The 25,449-nt window shown below is 40.0% G+C and overlaps 1 protein-coding gene across 4 annotated transcripts in view; it reads left to right on the top strand.

The window, feature by feature from the left end:
- Positions 1 to 25,449, top strand: part of DENND1A (DENN domain containing 1A) — a 508,975-nt gene that overhangs the window by 23,385 nt on the left and 460,141 nt on the right. For 3 of the 4 annotated variants that reach the window (XM_042912618.1, XM_042912619.1, XM_042912622.1), the window contains 2 exons: positions 11,825 to 11,934; positions 19,543 to 19,613. In XM_042912618.1, coding sequence (XP_042768552.1) covers positions 11,825 to 11,934; positions 19,543 to 19,613 — 181 coding nt within the window. The remainder of the gene's footprint in view (positions 1 to 11,824; positions 11,935 to 19,542; positions 19,614 to 25,449) is intronic. The other variant, XM_042912620.1, reaches the window with a different exon arrangement.

The raw sequence follows: 25,449 nt of genomic DNA, 5'->3' as shown, positions 1-25,449 counted from the left end.
TTAAAACCAGTTTGGGTTGTACCCCATTTTCTTTACCTCTTCTGGAGTATTAATTAGTCTCATAATTTCTGTGTCTACCTTTGTCTTTTGCTTTAATAATTTCTGTCTCTGAACACTGTTCTAAATAATTTCTGTAAATTCTTGAACTCATTTTGGTTGTATCTCTAATTCATGTTGGTTGTGACCTTTCTGCTCTTAACCAACCATAGAGTTATTCTTATTTTGAGAAATGCTTTGTTCTCTTCAGTTTTGCTTGGTCACGTCATAGTTTATTACTCTTTACTAATTTTCAATCCTTTTTTTTCCTTTAAGCTTATTGAACATTTATTCCATATCCTGTCGTTTGTAATTGTAATATCTGAAATCTTCAAAAGTCGGATTCTGCCATCTTTTATTTCTGAGGTTCTTGTTTATGGGCTTTGTTTCCCTGAGGATTCTAATTTTTGCCCACAAACGCATATTTCTTAGAGCTGTGTGTGTGTGTGTGTGTGTGTGTGTGTGTGTGTGTTTAGGCCAAGGTTGAAGTGAATTTTTCCAGAGAAGATTTACATACTTTTTGTTAGTGTTCTGCAGCCACTTTCAGTTTGTGACCACTTCAACTTGAATTCCTGGGCTGAGGTTTTTGACCATTCAGTAGCAGCCCCTTGTGAGGGCCAGCTTGTGGTTGAACTTGCAGGAAGATTGCCAAGTTTTGAGAGTAGTGGTTTTCATTATAGTTCTTGATGTGTATGTGTGTGGATGGGTTTCTATCTTGACCACCTTTTGTAGTCCAAGTTTAAATTATGAGGTGGGGAGCATATGTTATTCTTTCTGCCTCAGGCTGGATGTTACTTTTGTCTTGTATTCCTTGAGCCCCTCTTAAATGGGAGAATGAATTTTGCATTGAACTATGCAAATGCCTTCAAGGGGAAAGCTAGTTTTTGTGTTTTGCTTACCCTGTTGGGTTTCTCTTGGCACTTAGTTCTTCTTCATCTGAATCTTCCTGATTTTCTTCCAGGCTCATTAATGTATTTATTGGAGAAGATAAAAACATCCATTATTTGTAATTATTTTCAGTAGAGGATCAGAAAGTTACTTAGCTTGTCATATTGCCAGAAATAGAATTCACAGCTGCAATTTTTCCAAGTTTCAGCCTGATTTAGTTACTATCCTTCAAACTTTACAGGAACACTTATGCCTCAGTACTTTGATCAGGCTGTTTCCCCTGCTTAAAATCTCCTGTTCTCCCCACCTAGCCAAATCCTGTTCACTGTCCAGTGTTCACTTCAAGTTCTACCTCTTCAGGAGAAGCATCACAGAATGCCCTAGCTCAGTACTTCCCAACTGTTTGGAATGCTTGTACCAATAAAATCTCAAAAACAAGTTTTGTGGAACCACATGGAAATGATTATCTTCCATCATTATTTTTGAAAAGAAATGACATTTTTACAGCAAAGAGCAGGAAGAACATGTCAGATTAAGGACGGTTTTAAAAATTGAATTAAACACTTTTATATGGAGACCACACTGCAAAGTCCCTGCTCTCCCCTCATTTTGCTTCTGACTGTAAATAGCCTCATTGCAGACTGTCCGCAGGTAATTGGACCCATTGCCTTCAGCCAGGATGAGGTCTTCAACTTGCAAGCCCACAGCATTTTATTACCAATTATGGGGCATACATATAGTCATGTATTTTCTCATGGCAGTTCATGTTTGTTTACATTTTATTAAAAAAATTTTTTTTAATGTTTAATGTTTTTGAGAGAGAGTTGGAGCATAAGCAGGGGAGGGGCAGAGAGAGAGGGAGACACAGAATCTGAAGTGGGTTCCATGCCCTGAGCTGCCAGCACAGAGCCCAACACGGGGCTTGAATTCACGAACTGCGAGATCATGACCTGAGCCGAAGTCGGACGCCTGAGCCACCAGGCACCCCATACCTTTACATTTTATTATATTTTATCTCCTTGATTGGGTTGTAAGCTCCTTAAGAGCCATTATATGTATGTATTTAGATTATTCATAAATATGTGTTGAATGAGTTAAATTTAGATGCCTCTGATGATAGTTGAAACCTAGAAATATTTATAGAGCACACATTTGAGTATATCACAGCTTTGAATGTTGTTTATTTCTTGAGGAAAAAGAAGTTCTAATATGAATCATGAGTCTCTTACTCATCTCCCTTCTCCTCAGGGAAATTCATTCAATTAACAAACTTACTGAGTGCTTGTTAAAAGCCAGGCCTTTTGTTAGAGGCTGAGAATACAAAGATGAAGTGAAACAAGGTTCCAGTCTAGTGGGTAATATGTACATAAAAGTAGAAAGCATGGAATACCACCTGGGAAGCCTTTTAATAGAGCTTTGAAACCGGTCTTGTGACAATGTGGAGAGAGCAACTGAGTTTTGTAAGGGAGTCAGAGAGGCCTCCAGAGAGGAGGAGAAGGCATTTGTTCATTTATTCATTGATTCAGCAAATAATCTCAAGTCCCTATTATTTGCCAAGCACTGTTCTAGATGCATCTTGAATGAACAGGATGTTTGGAGGTAGAGCACATTTTAGGAAGGAAAATTGTGATCAAGAACATACCCTTTGAAGGAACAACAGACCTGGGTCTGAGTTCATACACTGCTACTTACTAGATATTTGTCCTTGGGGCAAGTTATTTAATTTCTACAAGGCATTTATTTATGTATGTACGTGTGTATGAGAAAGAGCTTGAGCAGGGGAGAGGGAGAGGGAGAATCCCAGGCCCATGCCCAGTGCAGAGCCCAACTCAGGGCTTGATCTCATGGCTGTGAGATCATCATCTGAGCTGAAATCTCAAGTCAGATGCTTAACTGACTGAGCCACACAGGCGCCCCATCTACAAGACTGGTTTGTAAAATCCACAGACACTCCCTACATCACAGGATCATCATGTGGATAAAATGAGGTGTGGTATATAAAATAGCACAGTTCCCTGCCCTTCTGAAACAGCTCAATAAAAAGTAAGTGTACATACAAGGCATGGGCGATTGAGGCCTGATGAGAAGCTGAATGTGACTGTAACATGGGAGGTGTGTGTGTGTGTGTGTGTGTGTTAGTGAGTAGTGGCAGAAGCTGAAGGGTCTGGCTGGGGCTCAATTGGAAACAACCTTGCTTGTCATGTTAATTAGTATCTTTATTATTAAAAAAAATTTTTTTTTAAATGTTTATTTTTGAGAGAGAGATAGAGAGATACAGAGTTCAAGCTGGGGAGGGGCAGAGCGAGAGGGAGGCCCAGAATCCCAAGCAGGCTCCAGGCTCTGAGCTGTCAGCACAGACTCCGACTGAGGCTGGAAGTCAGGAACCGTGAGATCATGACCTGAGCTGAAGTCGACTGCTTAACTGACAGCCACTCAGGCACCCTTCTTTTTTTTTTTTTTTTTTTTTTTTAAGTTTATTTATTTTGAGAGCGAAAGAGAACAGGCATACAAGTGGGGGAGGAGCCAAGAAAGAGGGAAAGAGAGAATGCCAAACAGGTTGCACACTGTCAGCACATAGCCTGATGTGGAGCTCCATCCCACGAACTGTGAGATCATGACCTGAGCTGAAATGAAGAGTCGCATATTTAACCGACTGAGCCAGCCAGGTGCCCCAGTATCTTTATTTTGAATGCATTTGGGAGTCTTGGAGATTTATGTTTTTGTCTTTATTGACTAAACCGTGTTGTGACACGTAGAGCTTCGCACAGTAGTTAGGAGCATGGACTCTGAAGCCAAAATGCCTGGGTTCTGGGTCCCACCTTCCTCATTTCCTAATTGTGTGACTTCAGACAGGTACTTGAACCTATCTGTACCTTAGTTTCTTCACTGGTAAACTGGATTGTAAATTAACCTATCTTACATGTTTGTTTTGTTTGCATATATGCTCTTGAGCTACTTTTTTTTTTAAAGGTGTCAGAGGAAATATTTAAAATTTAGAATTTTAAAAAGCAGTAAAAGTAGATCTATATGATGGGTCTCTTCCCTTCCCCCTAAGGCCTCTGAGACATGTCTGCCCTACACTGAAAACCACTGCCCTAGAAAAGTGACCATCTTTCACTTGTTCGTTGAATTGATATTCAGGGCAAATAACTTATGAAAGTTGGGAAGTTAGCATTTGTATTAATCTAAATATTTTGATAAAAAATCATGAGCCTTCATATTAATTAAAACATAACTTTGTATTTTACAAAAAAAAGATTTTGCAAAATCTTTTTTTTAAAATTTATTTATTTTGAGAGAGGGGGAGAGAGCATGAGCAGGGAAGGGACAGAAAGGGAGAGAGAGAATCCCAAGTAGGCTGCACACTGCTGGCAAAGAGCCCCATGCAGGGCTCAAACCCATGAACCTGAGATCATGATATGAACCAAAGTCGGATGCTTAACCGACTGAGCCACCCAGGTGCCCCTGCAAATCTTTTTGACTTAGAATGCTAGAGCTACAAGATGTCAGAACTAGAAAAGATCTTAGTGATCTGTTTATAGATAGGGAAATTGGATTCTACAGAGGGAGGTCTTTAAAGCTGTGCTATAGCCAGTCCCCATGTGCTCATGTTTTAGACCTTTTGGCCCAGTGTTGTCTCATTTCTTGCCCAGAGTGGCATAGCCAGTTCATTGCCAGAAGGAGGGCAAGCAGACAGTTTTCACCATTCTAGGAGTCCTGCTGCTTCTACCTCTTGCTGTTTTGCAGTATGTATTCTTGGCTTTAATGTTGACTTTGCTGTGAAAGTTTACTCGGTGAGTCCATGGGTTGTTTTTTGTTCTCCTGATTGATCTTAGAGCTCTCGGAAAGTACCTAAGGATTGGGACTTGGGCTGATTAGGTATTCCAAGATGCCTTTCCTATATTGTTAAGTTTTAATAGCTGTGATTAATAACCGTCTATCCATAAATCTAGGATGTAGGTAAACTATGAAAAATAAAGATGTTCTAAATTAAAAGTGGGTATTATTATTTACCTGGGTGAGTAAGCAGACCCACCATAGCTGAAAATCATAAGGAAAATTACAGTTGTTTTCCTCTCTGTTAATAGTCTTTATATTAAGGAAATGGCAGACCCTTGAATGGGTGTCCATGACTGGTCACACAGAGCCTGCATGCTCCTGAACATTCACTCGGGAACTAAGGTTCTGCAATTAGGCTCTCAAAACATTCTGACAGTGTTTAGGCTTTTCTAGTCTCTCAGGGACCATACAGACTCTTGTGTTGGATTTTCTTTCTTAGTCTTTCATTTTTAAGCACTGTTATTTAAGTGGGTCCTAAACCTGGCTGGCTATGCACCAGAATCACCTGGGGAACTTAAAAATTTTTTGGGAGGGGGGAGGGCCACTGTAGATCCTCTGAACCAGAACCTCTGGAACACCTGGCAATCTGTATTTTCAAAAAGTTTCCTCAGGTGATTTTCTTCAAACAGTTCACTGACCGAAGTTCTAGAACAGTTGTATAACTGACATCAGCTCTGAGGTTTCATTCTGGATTCTTAGGAGAGAGAATCTGACTCAACTTATTCTCAATCCTTGTCCATGTATTTTTTCTAATTGAATAGTCCTATATTTTGCTTCTTAGTGATGGATGAATTTATAGCAGTTTTCAAGCTATATTCCCATAGAACTTTGGTTTTCCATGAGTTGCTGTTAAAATTGAATGATGCTGGATATTTTTCCCCAGGTCTGTCTCTTTCTGCCCCATCCCCCCCTCCCCCCCCCCCCCATAAATGGACAGAATATTTCCATTTAAAGTAAAAATTTCTGTTGTTGGACAGAAACTCTTAATTTTTATATAATCAAACCTCTTCATTTTTCACATATGGTTCTTTTTAAAAAAGTTTATTTTCATTATTAGTAATCTATACATATCACGTGGAGCTTGAACTCATGACCCCAATATCAAGAGTCATGTGCTCTTCTGACTGAGCCAGCCAGGTGCCCCACTGGTTTGTGCTTTTGAAAGTCTCCTATCCTTCACTATCCAGATCTATGGTTTGGGCTTTGAACACTATCAGAGAAGGAGTTCAAAGAGAAGGAGATTAGATGGAAATGGAAGAGTTGTAGATGGAAGAGAGAGAATGAAATTATCTTAATTTCAGTTCCAAATTCCTTTCTGCATAGATGGTCCTGTTGTCTGTGTGACAACATGACCTTTTCAGTCCATATGCCTTTAATTTTTCTTGCCTTATTTCCCTGGCTGGACTGTCTAGGACAATGGTGAAGTGGTGTTGGTGGACATCCTTGGCTTGTTTCCAATCCTGGAAGGAAGGTATTCAGTATTTTACCATTAAGTATAAGGTTAACTGTAGGTTTTTCATAGAGGTTCTTCATTAGGTTGAGGAAGATCTCCTCTATCCCTAGTTTTCTGAATTTTTTTTTATCATGAATGTGTATTAAATTTTATGAAATGCTTTTTGTGGATTGATTGATAGAATTGTGATTTTTCTTCTTTAGGCTATTAAGATGGGATAGACTGTATTGAATGATTTATCGATATTGAGCCAGCCTTACATCATTGGAATAAACTCCACTTGGTCATGGTGTATCTTGTTGAATTCTATTTGCTATTTGCTACTATTTTGGTAAGGAGTTTTTTTGTCTGTATTTGGGAAGGATATTGACCTATTGTGTGTATGTGTGGAAGTTATATTTTTGGTAGTGTCTTTGTCTGGTTTTGGTATTAGAATAATACTGGCCTCATAAAATGAGTTGAAATGATTCCTCTTCTGTCTTCTGGAAGATACTGTAAAGAATTGTTTGTTTGTTTTTACATTGAAGTATCTCTATGTACAGTGAGTTATTAAGGTAGGTATCTTGGGTGTCTGCAGTTAAGGTATCTGGGGTATCTGTAGTAAGGGAGGCATCTTGGAAGACCCGTTCAAGGAAGTTCATTTAACCCAACTTAACGAACCTTATATCCTTCATGTACTGACGGAAACACTGGCAGCACCCAGTAAGGCCCTATTTCCGGATCAGACTGTGCCAATTTGAGTAGATGCGGCAAGGATGAGAACCCTCGCCAGATCTCCTCGGATGGCTCCAGGAGAGCTGCTGGTGACGTCTTGCTCTCTTGGGTGCAACGAGGCGAAAGGTAGAATTGGTATACTTTAAATGTTGGGTAGAGTTCTCCAGTGAAACCATCTGCATCTATTGAGATGATCATTTGACTTTTTTTATATAGTTCTTGTAGTACCATTTCTGATGCTCTTTATTTCTTGGTATAGATCCACATTTCCATCTGGCATCATTTGTTTCTGCTTGAAGGACTTCTAACATTTCTTGTAGTGTGGGTCTGCTGCTGCTGAATTCTTTCAGCATTTGTGATGTCTGAAAAATCTTTATTTTGCCTTCACTTTTGAAATATTCTCTGGGAATAGAATTTGAGGTTGTCAGTTTCTTTCTTTCTGTACTTAAAAGATGTTGTTCTACTGTTCACTCATTTGCCTTGCTTCTGACAAGAAATCTGTCATTCTAATCTTTGTTCTTGTGAATGTAACATGTGTTTTTTGTTCTACTTTTAAGATTTTCTCTTTATTACTGATTTTGAACAATTTGATTATGATGTGCCTTAGATTTCTTCCTGTTTCTTGTGCTTGAGGTTTGTTGAGCTTTTCGGATTTGTGCTTTTATAGTTTTCATCAAATTTAGAAAGTTCTTGGTCATTATTTACTTAAAATAGGTTTTCTGCCTCTTCTCCACCTTTGGGGATTCCAATTACTGATATATTAGGCTGTGTGATGTTGTTCCATAGGTCAGTGATGCTTTGGGTTTGTTAGTTTGTTCCCCATTCCCCTTGTGTGTTTCATCTTGGGTATATTCTAAAGATCTTCAAGTTCACTAATCTTTTCCTCTGCAGTGTTTACTCTGCAGTTAATCTCATTCAGTGGATTTTTCATTGTAGTTTTTATCTCTAGAAATTCAGTTGGGTCTTTTTTGAATCTCCTGTGTCTCTTAATTTTGTGAACACTTGGAATACAGTTAGAACAGTGGTTTGAATGTCCTGTCTTCTGATTCTAACATCTGTGTCAGTTCTAGGATGTCTTCAATTGATTTTTCTCCTTGTTATGGGTCATATTTTCCTGATTCTATGCATGTCTGGTAATTTTTTATTGACTGCCAGCCATTGTGTATTTAATTTTGTCGGGTGTGGGGTATTTTTGTATTTTTCTGAATAATCTTGGACTTAAGGCAGTGATTGGAGGCAATTGAAGGGTCTTCTCATTTGTTTTGCATCTCTCAAGGGATTGCTGTGCTTTGCTGCCTGATATCTTGAAAAACATTGTTTCATACGTTACATTAGTTGAGTTTGAAAGAGTTTGATCCTTCTGGGTCTTGTCTTTAAGATTTGCTAGGTGGGACTGAAGCAATAATCAACCTACGGCCAATTGTTCCCCATTCCTAAGGTAATACCCTTTTCTATCCAATGCACTATGAATCGTGAGTTTTTCCGCCTTGGCTTGGTTTTTTAACTTTTTTATTTGGTTTTAAACAACCAAAATCTTAACAGAAAGTTGATAATACAATATGAAGAACTTAAAAAAAAAAAAAAACAAAACCCAAATCAAAACAGTTTTAAGTGAGGTGATCTGATGCCCCCTGAAAAATTCAGTGGGCTATTCCTACAAACAAGGACATTCTCCTATGAAACCACAATCTAAACCTCAAAATCAGGAAATTAACATCAATGCATTACTACTCTAATCCTTAGACCCCATCCACATTTCAGTAATTCCAATAACATTTTTTTTATTATAGCAAAAAAAAAAAAAAAAAAAAAAAAAAAATCCAGGTCAGAATCACACATTGCATTTAGTTGTCGTGTCTCTTTGGTTTCCATCAGTCTGGAAGAACTCTTAGTCTTTTCTTGATTTTCATGACTTTGATACTTTTAAAGATTACAGGCCAAATATTTTTTAGAAGATCCCTCAATTTGAATTTGATTGTCTGAGGTTTCTTAAGATTAGATGCTGGTCAAGCATCTTTGGCAGGAATATCATGGAAACGATGCTAGTTTTCCCATTGCTTTCTAACAGGTTGTCTCATTACTTAAGTTGATCACTTTAACGAGTTAATTAAGGTAGGTTTTGCTGAACTTCTACACTGAAAAGGTACTGTTTTCCCTCTTGCAATTAGTATTTTGTGGGAAGGTACTTTGAAACTATGTAAGTGTTTTGTTTCTCATTCAGTTTTCAACCTATTCACTTACTTATGTCAATGTGGACTCATTTTCCTATTTTATTTGATGGGTTAGTAATCTGTTAATGTCATTATTGAACTTGATGCTCAAATGACCCCAGATCTGGCCAGCGGGAACCTTTTCAAGCTTGTCTTTTTGACAGTTCCTATCATTCTTTGAGCACTTCTTTGCTTTCTGACACAATAAGATGTTCCAAACTTATCTTGTACTTTCTCTGCCCCAGCCCTGGAATCGGCTATTTCCCCAAGGAGTTCTGGTTCCTTTTAGAGAAGAATTGTATTTAGAACTTAATGTCTGGGTACTAGGTATATTCATTGCTATTGGGTGTTGCTGCTTCCAGACTGAGCCAGGAAATATGTGTATGTTCAAAAGTCACATTACAGGGGCTCTTGGGTGGCTCAGTTGGTTAAACATCCTACTTCAGCTCAGGTGATGATCTCACTGTTTGTGAGTTGAGCCCCGCATTGGGCTCCGTGCGGACAGCCCGGAGCCTGGAGCCTGCTTCAGATTCTGTGTCTCTTTCTCTCTCTCTGCCTCTCCCCTGCTCTCGTTCTGTCTCTCTCAAAAATAAACATTAAAAGAAACTTCCCTTATAACAAAAAAAGATTACATTTACATTTTATTTCCTTATGGATATATTTATTGAAAACTTTGTGTTCACAGTAATACTTCCAATTCAAACCTAACTCTACAGAATTCTGGTTTCTTGTTAACTTCGCTTGTAAGAAAGCAGGCCCTCCTTACTGGTCTTGGGCTCCAATTAGGCACATTGCCCCTTCACCCCTACCCCATGTGGATGCTCTCCTCTTTCACCTTGCTTTCCTGGGATCACAGCACCTACTCTGGTGGTTTGAAATGCCACTGCCGTCCCTGCTGCCCTGTGGGTACCTTGCTTGGACTCTGATGCTCCATCATGCTGAGCAAGCCTGACCCAGCCCCACATGGCCAACCTCTTTATACCTACCCAGGCTTCCACACCCCACTCTAGGGTGCCCTTGTGCTTGGACATGCTCCTCACCCTCTTGGGTTCTGACACCCATGTACCTCTGTGCAGCACACTCCTCACTCCGCTTATGTTTCAATATCCTTGGCCCGGCTGCCCCTGTGTGTGAACACACTTCTCCCTCCGCTCAAGTTCTGGCTCCCCCTGAGTGAATGTCTTCCTTATCCACTTGGGTTTTGCATTGTATTGCGAGGTCATCCCTGAGGATGGATGTCCTCCTACCGTGCTCATGTTCTGACATGCCTTGTCAGGGTCTTTGAGGGACATTTTCCTCGCCGTGTTCGGGTTCTGACACCCCACACTGGGCCATTGTCCACGTGGACATCTACCTTGCTTTGCCTATGTAATAACTTTAGCACTAAACTGTTCAGAAAGAGCAGAGGAAACGTTAGGGAAAGGGAGGCTTTTAAGTATTTTTTAAGAACAAAAGTTTATCAGTTGTGAAATAGATATGATCTTTGCACATGTTATAAATATGGTTGAAGACTCTATTTCACACTGCAGCTCAGCACGGCAGAGAATTTCTTAAAACTGTATGGAGTATTGTACATGGCTGAGGGGTGTGCAGGCACTGTTTTTCTTGAAATCCAGCTAAATTTCTTCCATTTGCTTTGCTCATAGTGGCATGAGAATCTTTCCATAGGCATATATGGAAAAGTGAAACTTTGAAAGTCCTCGCACAGCAGGATCTGTGTATCTTTATTAATCTGATCCTGAGAGCATTATTAGAAATGAAAAGTTAAGTGTAAAATCTTGAAACGACTTGTTTGTATAATTACACAACTAAGTTAATCATTTTCTAACAAGTCTCAACAATGACTGCATTCTTCTATGGAGGTGTTAACTTGTTATGGGTTAGAAAGCACCCTTTGATACAGCATTTTCGGCCTGGAAAATGGCTTTAATTTCAGAGTTCACTGAAACAAATGGAGACTTGTTGGAAATATTAACACTAATCTTTTGCTTGTTTGTCTGGCTTAAAGGAATCAATGTTCAGTAGGTGATGTTTGCTAGCATGTTCCGAAGTGTATACAGTTTCTCTTGACTATGTTGTCAACTTGAAGACAGTTCAACTGGTATGAATTTTGAAACATACCTTAGCCGCCTCAGCATATAAGTCTGTAACTAAAGAAACAGTGTGGTAAAGTCAGATCATTAGACTAGGTTGCTATTTTGCTTGATAGATAGTAGCTATCTAGTGTGTGAAGATTTGATGCTGTGAAATGGGCGAGGGGTCCTAACACTGTGTTGCAGTTTGTAGCTCAAAGTAACACTTAAAGGGATGAGGGCCTAGCATTATAGCATGGTTACCATATGCGGGGAAGATTCACTTTGTGAGGAGTTAGTGTTATATTTTTCTCCTAATCTCATAATACGTTGTAATTGAAGAAAAGTAGATCCTAATTGAAAGCTGATGATCCAGCAGAGTGATCAATAGCATGATGCTCTAAAACAACAACAACAAAAAAACCCATTAAGCTTTCCTGCTGCCTGAATATTGTCAAAGCCTTTGTCTGTTTCATGACTTCAAGCTGAGTGTACTTAATCATTTTGAGAACATGGCCCTGAGCACTGAGCATGGCCCTTCCAGTGAATCACTGAGAATTGTGTTCAGAAGAGTGGTATTGAATAGAAATGCTCTCTTGGCTTACTTTCAGGCTTCATTCTCCCAGAAGCAAGAACTGAACAGACCTCCCTTCTTTCAAACACATTTTAGCTGTTGGTGTGTCATTTTTCTGTATTTAAGAGCCAAGGCTGTTGTCAGCAGGTGTGACTTATTGACTTATTGATTCCAAAGAAAAATATCTCTAAAGACTAACAGTCGTGTGTAAGCAGTGTGTTCAGTAAGTTACCTCTTGTCAGAGAGAGAAACAATTATTGGGAGTTGGAAACCACATGTCAGGTGTTGGAGGAAGACTCATTTGTCAAACACTTACTGCCAGGTGTCAGACTGGGGTTATGAGAAGACAGTCGGTGCCCTCATGGAGCTGCCAGTCTAGTGGGGAAGATGGATATTTGATTAGAGGTACAGGGGTGGTTCTCCACTGGTTGCCCATTAGAATAAGTTGGGGGAGCTTTAGACAAATACTGATGCCTGGAGATTCTGATTTAATTGTTCTGGGGTGTGGCCTGGGCATTAGGACTTCTAAAAGCTCCTCATGTGGGGCTCCTGGAAGCATCCAACTCTTGATCTTGGCTCAGGTCATGATCTCACGGTTTTTGAGTTTGAGTCCCATGTTGGGCTCTGTGTTGATGGCGTGGAGCCTGCTTGGGATTCTGCCCCTTACCTGCTTGTGTGCATGGGCACACGCACGCGCTCTCTCAAAATAATCTTTGAAAAAAAGCCCCTCGGGCAATTGTAATTGCATCAGAGTGGAATGTGGTAAGAACAGCAAGAGTGGGGGAAGCACAGTGAGCCCTGGGAAGGTAGAGGAGGGGCTCTACCCAGACTGGGTTATGGGTATGGGGCATTGAGGAAGGCTTCCCAGAAAAGAGGAAGTGCTGAGCCGAGGCTTGATGAGTGCATTTGTCAAGGGCAAAAGACCGGAAAGACTATTCCTCCCAGAAGAGCACCTGAATAATGTCGAATGGTAAAGTGGTTCGATCATCCTTTGGCTGCTCCGTGTTGATTCAGCTGCTCCCTTGCTTTGACTGTGGTTAGTTTATCCTCTGAGTGTCGGTACCTCCTCTTTAAATGGGACAACAACACGTACAGGGTGGTTGAAGGTTAACTGAGATAATGCACGCAAAGTGCTTAGCATCACGCCTGGCACATAGAAACAGTCACTAGTGGAAGTGTGCAGTAACGATGTTATTAGAGAACCAGAGCATGGTTTGTTCAGACGGCTGCGAGTAGTTCTGTCCAGCTGGATGTTCGGGTACAAGACTGCAGGAGATCAGGGTGGGTGGCAAAAATACTGGTTGGCAGGTGGGCAGGGTTCCAGATCATTGAGGTATACGAATGTAAGGCAATTAGTAGTGGGATATCATGGCAGAACCAGGACATTTCCATGGTAATATGTTAAGCTAGATCATGAAGTGTTCTGGGAAAACTTGGGTCCATATTGGAAAATTGGCTCCGAATATGGTATTCTCAGCATCATTACGTGTACTGAATTAGCAGTGAGTGTTAATAGGACAGAAATAGGATTTTCGGTTCCTTTAGCCAAGTAGTTAAAAATATTGAGCATCTTGAAGAGTAATGGAGGAAATAAGCAGTCTCAAGGTAGTCCCAGAGACTCTCTGGAAAGTGTTATAGGCTTAGTTGTTTATAGGCTTAATGAAAATATTAAGAGTCTCTTGGCCATTTGCATTTAGAAGAGACACTTTTAAATTTGTTTTTTGTTTTTTTTGTTTTTTTGATTTGCAGAGAAATAGAAAATGCTTCCATCTGCATTGGCTTCACTGGCCCTTAAAATAACTTATGTATATTTGTTGGTATGTTATATAACTTGTCACAACATTAGTCACCACTTCTTCCATAAGGCAACATGTAAGTGATCATGGATAAGCATGACTATAACTTATAATTATAGTCCAATTTGTTCTTAGTGTTTTTAGTCAGCTTTTTGCCTTTTTTTTTTTTTTTTTTTTTTTTTTTAAAGAAACTGTCATAATCTTTGGCTCCATGTAATAAGAACTCTGGCAGCTATTTGAACTGAGTGAAAAACTTAGGTAGTTTTATTATTACTCATTAGAATGAGGCAGTAACCATGGGTAGCAAGAGAAGAGGAGTAAGCTTCAGTGCTTCTACAAATGCTGCTTTTCTTTGAAATTATTTTATTGCAAAAGCGCTGTGGAAATGATGGATTCTTGAGGTAGACCTTAGGATTATTTTATGTTGTGTGTACTAAATTATTTGGAAGAAGAGTTCCATTTAACTAGATCAATGGTTCATTCTTAGAGTGAGATCACTAGTCCAGCAGCGTCGCTGTTACCTGTTAGTAAACAAATACTTGGGTACTCGTTAGAAATGCTTATGCTTGGGTCCTACCCTGCTTCCCCCCTCCCCCCCCCCCCAGCCCCCAAACTCTGGAGGGGGCTGGAAATCTCTCTTTTCACATTTTGACAATCATGGAAGTGTATAATCACTTCTGTCATTTATTGAAATCTTTCAGACCCCAGGAAGGCTAGTCTGTACTTCCTTTATTCCTTCTACTTAGTGTTTGATTCTGATTAATGTGCCAGGCACTGTTTAGGTACCTGGGAAACACTAGTGGGTATGATCAATGAAATCCTTGCTCTCCTGCAGTTTACACTCAAAGGAGGGAAACTGACAGTGATCTAGATTGTGACAGGTATGCTGTGGAAAATTAAAATTAGATGGTAGAGAATGTGTTGGGGAAGGCCTTTCTGAGGAGGTCAAGTAGAAGCTGAGTTTTGAATGGCAGGAAGGGTCACCCGTATGAAGATCGATGCGAAGACTATAGATAGGAATGAGTTCGGTGTGTTTGAGGAGCTGGAAGAAGGCCAGTGTGGCTGGAGTGCAGTGAGCACAGGGGAAATGTACGAAATGAAGTTGGAGAGATACAGGCCAGATCATGTAGACCCTTGTAAGGACTTTTTTTCCCCTCCTCAGTTTTTTTTAGTTTTTTTCTATTAGAGTGAGTGTGTGTGTGCACACATGTGCACGTAAGTGGGGAAGGAGGAGGGGGAGAGAATCTTAAGCAGACTCCATGTGCAATGCAACACATAGCTTGATCCCAGGACCCTTGGGATCATGACCTGAGCTGGAATCAGGAATTGGACACTCAAAAGACTGAGTCACCAGGTGCCCCAGTTTTGTTTGATTTTTTTTTTTTTTTAATTTTAACTTGTTTTATTTTTTATTTTTTTAAATTTACATCCGAATTAGTTAGCATATAGTGCAACATATGCTAGATGATTTCAGGGGTAGATTCCTTAGTACCCCTTACCCATTTAGCCCATCCCCCCTCCCATAACCCTCAGTTCTCCATATTTATGAGTCTCTTCTGTTTTGTCCCCCTCCCTGTTTTTATATTATTTTTGTTTCCCTTTCCTTATGTTCATCTGTTTTGTCTCTTAAAATCCTCGTATGAGTGAAGTCATACGATTTTTGTCTTTCTCTAATTTCGCTTAGTATAATACCCTCCAGTTCCATCCACGTAGTTGCAAATGGCACGATTTCATTCTTTTTGATTGCTGAGTAATACTCCATCGTATATATGTGCCACATCTTCTTTATCCATTCATCCATCGATGGACATTTGGGCTCTTTCCATACTTTGGCTATTGACGATAGTGCTGCTATAAACATGGGGGTGCATGTGTATCTTTGAAACAGCACACCTGTATCCCGTGGAGAAATGCCTAGTAGTGCAATTGCTGGGTTGTAGGTTTGTTTTGTTTTGTTTTGTTTTTAATTAGGATAAAATACATATAAAATTGACCATCTTAACCATTTCTGTAGTGTACAGTTCAGTAGTTTGAAATATGTGCATCTTGTGCAACCATCCCCATCATCCATCGCCAGAACTAAGACTTGACTTTGACTTTGTGTGATATGGAACACTTTGGGGAGGTTTTGAGCACAGGCCTAACATAAACTGACCTTTACAATAAATGGATTACTGGCCACTGAGGTGAAATCTGACTGAAGGAGGGCAAGAGAGGAAGCAAGATCAGGAGAGTATTATAGTCATCGAGGTGAGATGATGGTGACATGGCAAGGATAGTAGGGTTGGGATGCTGAGAAGCATTCAGATTCTGGATATATTTTGAAGATCAAACCAATGGTATTGGCTGATTATGACATGCAAATGATTGTGGTATATTGAACAGAGGAGTCAAAGATGATAGCAAGTTTTTTTTGGTCTGAATAATTGGTGGATTTCAGGTGATGCGGATTTAAGGAAGAAAAGCACCATTTGTTAAATTAGAAATGCTTCTAATGTCTATCCAAGTGGGGATGTTGAGTAGGCAGTTGAATAAGGGAGTCTGGAGTCGGGGAAGGTTGGAGACATGATTTTGGGGCTTGTCAGTATTTGCATGGTAATTAAAGCCATGAGGCTGAATGAGATCATCTTAAGTAATGAGTGGAGACCAGGAGAGGTCCAGGACTAGATTCGAGGGTAGGAGAGCTTACCCTCTCTTGCATTACCCTAATGCAAGGGGATTAGTAACGGAGCAGCCAGTAAGGTAGGAAGAGAACCAATAGAGAGAGTGATATCTTGGAAGGCAAGAGAAGAAAGTGTTTCAAGTAGGGAAAAATCGATCACCTGCGTCAAATGCTGCTGAGAGATTAAGACAAACCCTGAGAATTGGTCATTTTAGCACATTTTAGCAATGTGGAGGTCATTGGTAATCGTGACAAGTTGTTGCAGTGTTGTGGTGGGTTCAGAAGCCTGGTTGAAGTGGATTAGAGAAAGGGAGGAGAAGCAGCAGAGACAGTATAGACAACGTTAGGACAGTCTTCACTTAGTAGGTCTGTACAAAATGCTTCAAGCTAGTGGCACAGGTTAGTGTATCAGAGCTCCAGTGTTTAAAACTTTGGTATGTAACACCTTTCTATGCGCATTATTTGTTATTTTAATTTTCCAAATGAAATTTTGAGATGAAATAAAACCAGTTGCAAAATAGGCTTAAGAAAGCTTTGTTTAGGTCTTAGAAGGAATCTTTCTGATGTTCTTTAGATGACCTAAGAACATTCCTTTTCTTTCATCAAACACTCCACTTTGAGATCCTTTGAATCAGAGGCATGTTTCCATATGACATTTTCCACAATATTTGGTGGCTGTAGGATGCTGACCTGGTAGAGCTTTTTGTACCCTCCTGCAGGGAAAAAAGCACAAAAAATTTTAAGACTCTTTAAAAAAAATTTTTTTTTAATGTTTGTTTATTTTTGAGAGAGAGAGAGAGCATGAGCAGGGGAGGGGCAGAGAGAGAGGGAGACACAGAATCTGAAGCAGGCTCCAGGCTCTGAGCTGTCAGCAGAGAGTCTGACACAGGGCTCGAACTCCTTGACCACAAGATCATGACCTGAACCAAAGTGGGAAGCTTAACTGACTGAACCACCCAGGCGCCCCTTCAGGCTCTTTTAAAACTTCAGTTTACTTTGTTTTATTCAGCTTTTCAAATAAAATAGTCTGCTTTACTATCTGCTTTTAAAATTATGTTTGACAATGTGTATTTAAATACCTTGAACATTAGAGCAGCCAACTCTTTTCACTGTAGGTACTTATTTAAAGCAAAATCTTAAAGTTTCTCTTTAGTGAAGGAGTGATGATCTTCACAAGACAACTAAATAGACCCTTGATCGATAAAACAGAGTTCTCTTACTTCTAAGAAGAGGGAGTATTAACATATTTTATTGAATCTAAGATGCCATTATTTGTAAAATGCACTGTTATATGTATTACTAAGAAAGAAAAAAAAATGCTGCCATTTAGCATTGTAAGATGCAATAGATTGTAAGAGGTGTGCAAATGTGGGGAAAAAGTTCATCTTAGAATCAGTGGAGCACAGAATTTGTGCACCAGGAGGGTGAATTCTGACCACTGGCAGGTCACATAGAATCTTTTTGCCTCAGGTTCCTCACCTGTATGTTGAGAAGAATAATAACTGATCCGCCTGCCCTCATAGGATTATAATGAGGTTGAAATGAGATGAATGAGAGTTATTTTGAAACGTGGAGTATACTGAGCAAATTCAAAGTATTTATTTGATTGAAATTAACCCTTAGAACTGACAAGGTGACTCAGTTTCTTCTCTGAGCCTTGTCAGGTTTAGAATACAATTCAGTTACAGACATTTAAAAGTATAACATTTTTGGGGCGCCTGGGTGGCTAGTGTTTGGTTAAGTGTCCGGCTTCGGCTCAGGTCATGATCTCACGGTTTGTGAGTTCGAGCCCCACGTCGGGCTCTGTGCCGACAGCTCGGAGCCTGGAGCCTGCTTGGGATTCTGTGTCTCCCTCTCTCTCTGCCCCTCCCCCACTCACGCTCTGTCTCTCAAAAGTAAATAAACATTAAAAATTAAAAGTATAACATTTTCTTCTGAACGATTTTCAGTCAATCTGGAATTTAGTCAATCTGAATTTCATTTAATCATTTTTTTAAATGTTTATTTTTGAGACAGAGAGCGAGTGAGAACAGGTTCCAGGCTCTGCTGTCAGCACAGAGCCTGATGTGGGACTCTAACTCAGACCTCACGGACCTGGAGATCATAACCTGAGCTTAAGTCGGATGTTCCACCTACTGAGCCACCCAGGCGCCCCTTAAATGTTTATTTTGACAGAGGGAGGGGGTGGGGGAGGGAGAGAGAAGAGTGCGAGTGCGGGAGGGGCAGGGAAAGAGAATCCCAAGCAGCTCGGAGGCTTTATCTCTCGAACTGTGAGAGAACATGACCTGAGCCAAAATCAAGAGTGGACACTTAACTGAGCAACCCAAGTGTCCCAATCTGGAAATACCTTTTTACTATAGTTTCAGAATCAAAGAGAAAATTCAAAGACAATATAACCCAATGTTCTCGTCACTCAGAATTAACTACTGTTAATATCCTGTTAGTGCTGTGATCTTTTTCAAACTTATTATGAAATATTTATGACATAAAGAGGTAAAAGGATATAATAATGAACACTCATATGCTTGCCATTACCGATACTGGTGAAGCCCCCTTTGTGGGAATGTTACGTTAAGAAAATTTTTTTTTCTAGTGTTTGTTTATTTTTGAGAGAGAGCATGAGCAGGGGAGGGGTAGAGAGAGGGGGAGATACAGAATCCGAAGCAGGCTCCAGGCTCCGAGCTGTCAGCACAGAGCCCGACACGGGGCTCGAACTCACAAACTGTGAGATCATGACCTGAGCCGAAGTCAGACGCTTAACCAACTGAGCCACACAGGTGCCCCAGGAATGGTATCTTTTATTTAGATTAGCATCTTGTCTTCGTAATAGCCTAGTGGTGTAGGGTACTGTTTCTCTTGTTTCAGTCTTTAAGTGAAAATAAGCAAGCTGACTTCATCATATGTATTGTATCCTGGAATATGTGGGAAAGCTACTTTGTGCTAGTGTTGCCTGGGTTTGAGTTTCCTCAGAATTCTTCCTGTGGCTTTGGAGATACAGCTGTGTAAATTCAAAATATGACACCTATGGAATCATAATAATGGCTAGCCTGTTATTTGCCTGGCATTGAACCTAGACAGTTTTTGTGTGTTTTAAGTTTCACAATAATTCTTCTGGTTAGGTATTTTCATTTTATAAATGAGGAAGGGCATGGCTCAGAGAAGCTGAGGACCTTGGCCAAAGCTATTAAGTTGTGGAGCTAATGATTTTGATGAAGGTCTGTTTTATACCATAGCCCACATGTTCTATATCACGCTGCCTCAATCCTTGTCAGTAATCACGATCTGTTTCTTTTGTAGGCAGAACCCAGAGACCACGTTTGAAGTGTATGTTGAAGTGGCCTATCCTAGGACAGGTGGCACTCTTTCAGGTATTTGCACATTCCATTATGATATGTTTATTGTGTGAGATAGCTGTGCATGTGGGGTATGCAGATATTTCAAACAGTGGTTTATCTTTATGTTTAATTGTTTTTCTTTTTATATGTGCCCGCATCATCCCAAGGAATGGAGAATAAGCACAGTGAACAATTTAGAGTCACTGCTATAAGAGGCTTGAAACATGGCTCTTTTCATTGTAACCATCGGGTTTCGGTTTGTATCTTTCACAGATGCCTGGAAGTCAGCTGTTTAATATGAACTATTGTCACCTTGCTAATGAGGAAGGCTAAGAATTAGGTTACAAAATAATATAAAGGGCAATCGCGGCCACTAAACTGGAAGGAGATTTTTTTTTTTTTTTTAAATTTTTTTTTAACGTTTATTTATTTTTGAGATAGAGACAGAGCATGAACAGGGGAGGGTCAGAGAGAGGGAGACACAGAATCTGAAACAGGCTCCAGGCTCTGAGCTGTCAGCACAGAGCCCGACGCGGGGCTCGAACTCACGGACCGCGAGATCGTGACCTGAGCCACCCAGGCGCCCCTGGAAGGAGATGTTTGAAATGGATTTAATGTAGTATAAGTTTTATGTCTGCCGGTAAAAGAAGGTTGGAAATTAGTTGAAGGAAGTACCTCCTCTGGCTTTAGTTTTTGGAATAATTTGGACATGTATTCCTGGACAAACAGGGTCTTGATAAAGTAAGAGTATCTTGCAAAGGCTGAGTATATTATTTCTCAACCTAAAATCTTTCTTGGTTAATGAGAAAAAAATAACCCTCTAACCTAGTGCTCTTTTTCTTGGTGAGTAAGAGAGTGATGCATTTGCCAGAGGTATGTCAGGGAGCAACTCTTGGTCCACACACACAGACAATTGTGTTATATTACTTGGTGTTTTAAGGGGAGTGAATTTACTTGGATTAGAAACTTGGAATAATCATGATTCCAGTGATAGTTATGCTCTTAATTGGCTATGCAAGATTTTCAATTTCATTATGTTAGACTGTAACACTCCCAACATAGCTACCTTTCGTTCAGTCTCTGTTGTTCTGTTGTCCTATGTGCTTGACGTACATAGTCCATCCTTACAACAGCCCTCTAAAGGTAGCTGGGTGGCATCTTCATTATACCTACGAGAAAATGGAATCTCTGGTCAAATAACTTCCCAAGATCACATAGCTACTGTGTAGGATAACCAAGATTTTTGGTTCAAGTCTTCTTTACTCTGCTAAGTTGAGGGCAGTGACCATGTTGGGCACGTCTCTTCATGTCACCTGCAGGGCTTTGCAGAAGGTCACTAATATTAAAATGCATCAATTTCTCTTAATATCAAAAGTGAGATAACTGTGTGCTTCACTTTCTGGATTATGGAATGAAGGCTGTGAAACATGTTACAAATTTGTGGTCATTCCAGAAGTAGAATGTTAATATCCATGTCAAGTTATGCCTCTTATTCTGCATCTGCTATTAGGTATGCCCTGGCAGCAGCTTCTCGGTAGGCTGACTTTACAGAGTGACCATTTGATGATGGCTATGATTTGACAGATTTAAGGACAAACCTTTTCTTATTTCTGCAGTTGCTAATATTTCCTCTTGCAATGTTCTAGGATTTCTTCCCCCCCCACCCCTGAAGTTAAGATGAAATTTTTTTCGAATATGAACAAAATGTGAAACATACCAATATGATGGAAAAATAGGCAAAATGCAAAGTCTTTATCATAATTCTCTTACCCAGTCACCTAGTTCCTCTTCCCATAGACAACGTCTTTCTTGTTTAACCCTTTATTGTATTTTGAGAACTTATTATGAAAATATTAAAAAAAAAATGAAAGTTATAAGAATGGTCAAGTGCGTATGCCCTTTCCTTGGATTCATCAGTTGTTACCATTTTGTCATATTTGCTTTAACACGCTGTAGTGTATACATATTATTTTTGCTGAGCCATCTGAGAATAAGTTGCAGACATAGTGACCCTCTACCCCTAACTACTTCACCATATATCTCCTAAGAATTTTCTTACATAACTCTAGTACAATTACTGAAATCAGAGAATTTAATGTTGATATAATGTCAGTTGTCCATATTTAAATGTAATCAGTTGTCCCAGTAGTATCCTTTATAGCATTTTCCTTTCTGATCCAGAATCCGATTCAGGATCATGCAGTCCATTCAGTTTCACATGTATTTTGTTTCTTTCAGTAAAGAATAGTTTTGCAGTCTTTCTTTACCTTTTACGACAGACACATTTTGAAGAAGTTAGGTCTGTCGTTTTGCAGAAAGTCCCTAGATTTGGATCTGATCATCTCATGATTAGATTCAGGTTATGGATTTTGGCAGGGGTCTCTTTGTGATATTGTGTATCAGATCAGCATGCACATGATGCCTATCCCATTATTTGTGGCAAGAAGTACATGAAACTTATATGTACATTTTAACAAACAATTAGCAAGTCAGTGCCCATGTTACTGCTGTCCAGGCTAAGAAATAAAATGTTGCATGGGTCTAAGGAAATATTGTTCCTGGCAAGAGGAATTCTTCCCTGGCCCTGTGCTTCAGTGGGCCTTGCTTTGGCCATCTTCTGTGGGGCAGAGAGTCTGTGGAGCCCATGGGACATGCCCACTTAGAGCCTGAACCCTTCCATGGTAGACCACACTTAAGTACCTAGGATCTCAGAATTTCTTGCCCACATGGCTCTGAGCTTGTTTCCAGAGCCTGTGTGAGTCCCTTTCCTAGGGTCCGTCCTTCTGAGGGTGGACTAGGCTGCTGGTGTAGACAAGAGATGGCCTAAGTGTGGCTGTTTGTGGAGAGTAGGGTATGGGGTGGAGCTTGGACTTGTGAGTGGAGGTGCGAGGTCCTTGGCAGTGTGGGATGGAGAAGGGGGTGATGAGCAGTGGGCCAGTGGCTGTTTCTCTCTGTACCACCATGTTTCTGCATGGAATGCTAAGGAATCCAAAAATTCTCTGTATGAGTCTGTCTTTCCAGGCAATTATAAAGGTATGTTTGTCATGATAGGAGGATAGATCAGATTTTATGTAATAGTTTGTAAGCTTGCTTCATATCTTTTAAATATTTACCCATGGGGTATGTGGGCCTCTATTCGTACTCTTGCTGAGGCCCTGTAAATGTTGGAGGTGGGTTTGGTTGGCACCCCAGAGGTACCTCCTTTGCTTTCTCTAGAGGTAACAACTATCCTGACTTCTAGGATAATCATTTCTTTGTTTTTCTTTCTAGTTTTACAACATAAGGATACCTCCTTGAAAAATAGAACTTAGTGCCTGTTTCTGAATTTTATAGAAATAGGATGATTTTTTTTGTGGAGTTTTGCTTTTTTGCTCAAGACTATGTTTGTAGGGTCCTTCATGTTGTGTGTAGCACAACATTCATTTTCGTTACTGTCAATGCACATTAGGATCATATCCATTTTATCCATTCCACTGTTGAAAACACTTGCTGTTATTTGCCGAAGCAATACTTCCGTGATCTTTCCTTATACATGAATCCTGGCACACTTAAACGTATATTTCCTTAGGATGGATACCATACTTAATTACTGGATCATACTAAACTGTTTTTCAGAATTGACTGTGCTAGTCTATACGTCCTCCAGCAGTGTTTGAGACTCCTTATGGGCCTACAACTTTGTCAGTCCTTCGTACGATTAGATGTGTTGATTTTTGCCAAGCTGATGGTTCTTTAGCAGTATCTCCTTGTTGTTTTTACTTGCAGTTTCCTGATGACTAATGAAACCAAGCACCTTTTGTTTATGGGCCTCTTGAATAGCTTCTTTTTTTAAAGTGCCTGTTCAAGTCTCTTGCTAATTTTTCTTACCGAGTTTTCTGCCTTTTCCTCATTGATTTATAAGATTATCTTTGTCTTATGGATGCCATAATTATCCTAATTATGGATATTAGGAATATCCTCTTCCACTGTATGGTTTTTCACTCTCTTTATGTTACCTTTGATCAGAACGTCTAGATTTTAATGTAGTAGAGTTGATCAATATTTTCCTACCCTCCAGATATGAAGGTGTTTTCCTCTAAGAAATTTATAGTTTTGCCTTTAAGTCTTTATTAAGGATTTTAGTTTTCTATTAGGTGACTAGCTGATTTAAAAATTGGGAAACTGGGGGTGTCTGAGTGGCTCAGTCAGTTAAGTGTCTGACTCTTGATTTCGGCTCAGGTCATGATCTCAAGGTTGTGAGATGGAGTCCCACGTAGGGCTCAGGCTCGCGCTGGACGTGGAGCCTGCTTAAGATTCTGTCTCCCTCTCTCTGACTCACTCCCACTCACGAGCGCACGTGTGTGTGTGTGTGCTCACTGTTTTTCTCAAAAATAAATAACCATAAAAAAAAAAGATTCTCTCCTTTCCTCTCATTCTGCTCCCCCCTGCTTCAAAAAAAAAAAAAAAAAAATGGGAAACTAAATAGGGACACCTGGCTGGTTCAGTCAGTAGAGCATGCAGCTCTTGTTCTCAGAGTTGTGAGTTCAAGCCCCACACTGGGCATGGAGCCTACTTAAAAATTTTTTTTAAATGTTTTTGTTTATTTTTGAGACAGAGACAGTGCATGAGCAGGGGAGGGGCAGAGAGAGAGGGAGACACAGAATCTGAAGCAGGCCCCATGCTCTGAGCTGTCAGCACAGAGCCCGACGTGGGGCTCAAACCCACAGACTGTGAGATCATGACCTGAGCTGAAGTCGGATGCCCAACCGACTGAGCCACCCAGGTGCCCCGAGCCTACTTTAAAAAAAAATTGGGAAACTAAATAAGGATGAATTACTGGGATCTGCTACTCCTTTACTTAAAACATCTTAAGGAAATGATCAGGTACTTACTTCTAGGAGTGCCTGGTTGGGTAGAGTGTGCAACTCTTGATCTTGGGGTTGTAAGTTTGAGCCCCATGCTGGGTGTAGAGATTACTCAAAAATAAAATCATAGAAAAAAAATGATCAGGTACTTCAAAATCATACCTAAAAAAAAAAAAAAAATTCCCCCACAGAAATGACAGATGTGAGAAAGGGCAGTAAGAAAAATTACTAAACTTTAAAAACAGTTCTTTTCCCCTCGATTACATGTCTACATTACAAAAGACATGTATCATAAGCTCTCTGTGTGCTGTGCTCTGAAGAGTATCCCATGACATCCATGGAAGGGACATGTGATCTGTCAGTTTCACTTAGTGCATCAAGACCCATGACACTGAATGGGACACCTTGGAAACATTGTGCCCGTAGGGTTTGGGAACACAAACCGAACTCACGGTGCCGCTCGCTTTCTTTGGGAATTTGTAAGACTTCTTACTTGCTATTACCAGGAACTAAGCTGTCACTTAGTATTTGATTTAAGGTACCCTTTGTCTATTTCTACAATCTTCTTGTTTTTAATAAAACTTACTATGTTTGCCTTTTTCTGATGTTATTGAGTGTATTATTGTCTGCCACTTTAAATGATTACAAGGAATCTCCCTTAAGATTAGTCTTTGTTCCTTGGATCTGCATCTCTGATCTCTGCCAAAGTATCTGAGCAAACTTAGGTATAAACCTTATGCTCTACAGTACTGGTGTCTGGGCATAATCTTCTCTTTGAAGTTTGTTTGCATCCCCCAGAGGGATTAATTCCCTGCTGTGAGAAGGTGGGTTAGAAAGCACTGAAACTACTTTACGGGCCTTTAATTGGAGGATTTAGTATACATTTTGTTCTATAAACTTCTGTGGGAGTTTCATTCTTACAATTTTTCTTATACTGTGGTATGTTATATCCTCATTGTAAATAAAAAAAAAAACCTAAAAATTTTCTCAGGTTATTTGAGTACATATTGACTGATTATCCTAGC

Source organism: Panthera leo, chromosome D4 (genome assembly GCF_018350215.1).
Source record: "Panthera leo isolate Ple1 chromosome D4, P.leo_Ple1_pat1.1, whole genome shotgun sequence".
NCBI classification, from domain to species: domain Eukaryota; kingdom Metazoa; phylum Chordata; class Mammalia; order Carnivora; family Felidae; genus Panthera; species Panthera leo.
This window is presented reverse-complemented; position numbering and strand designations above follow the sequence as displayed.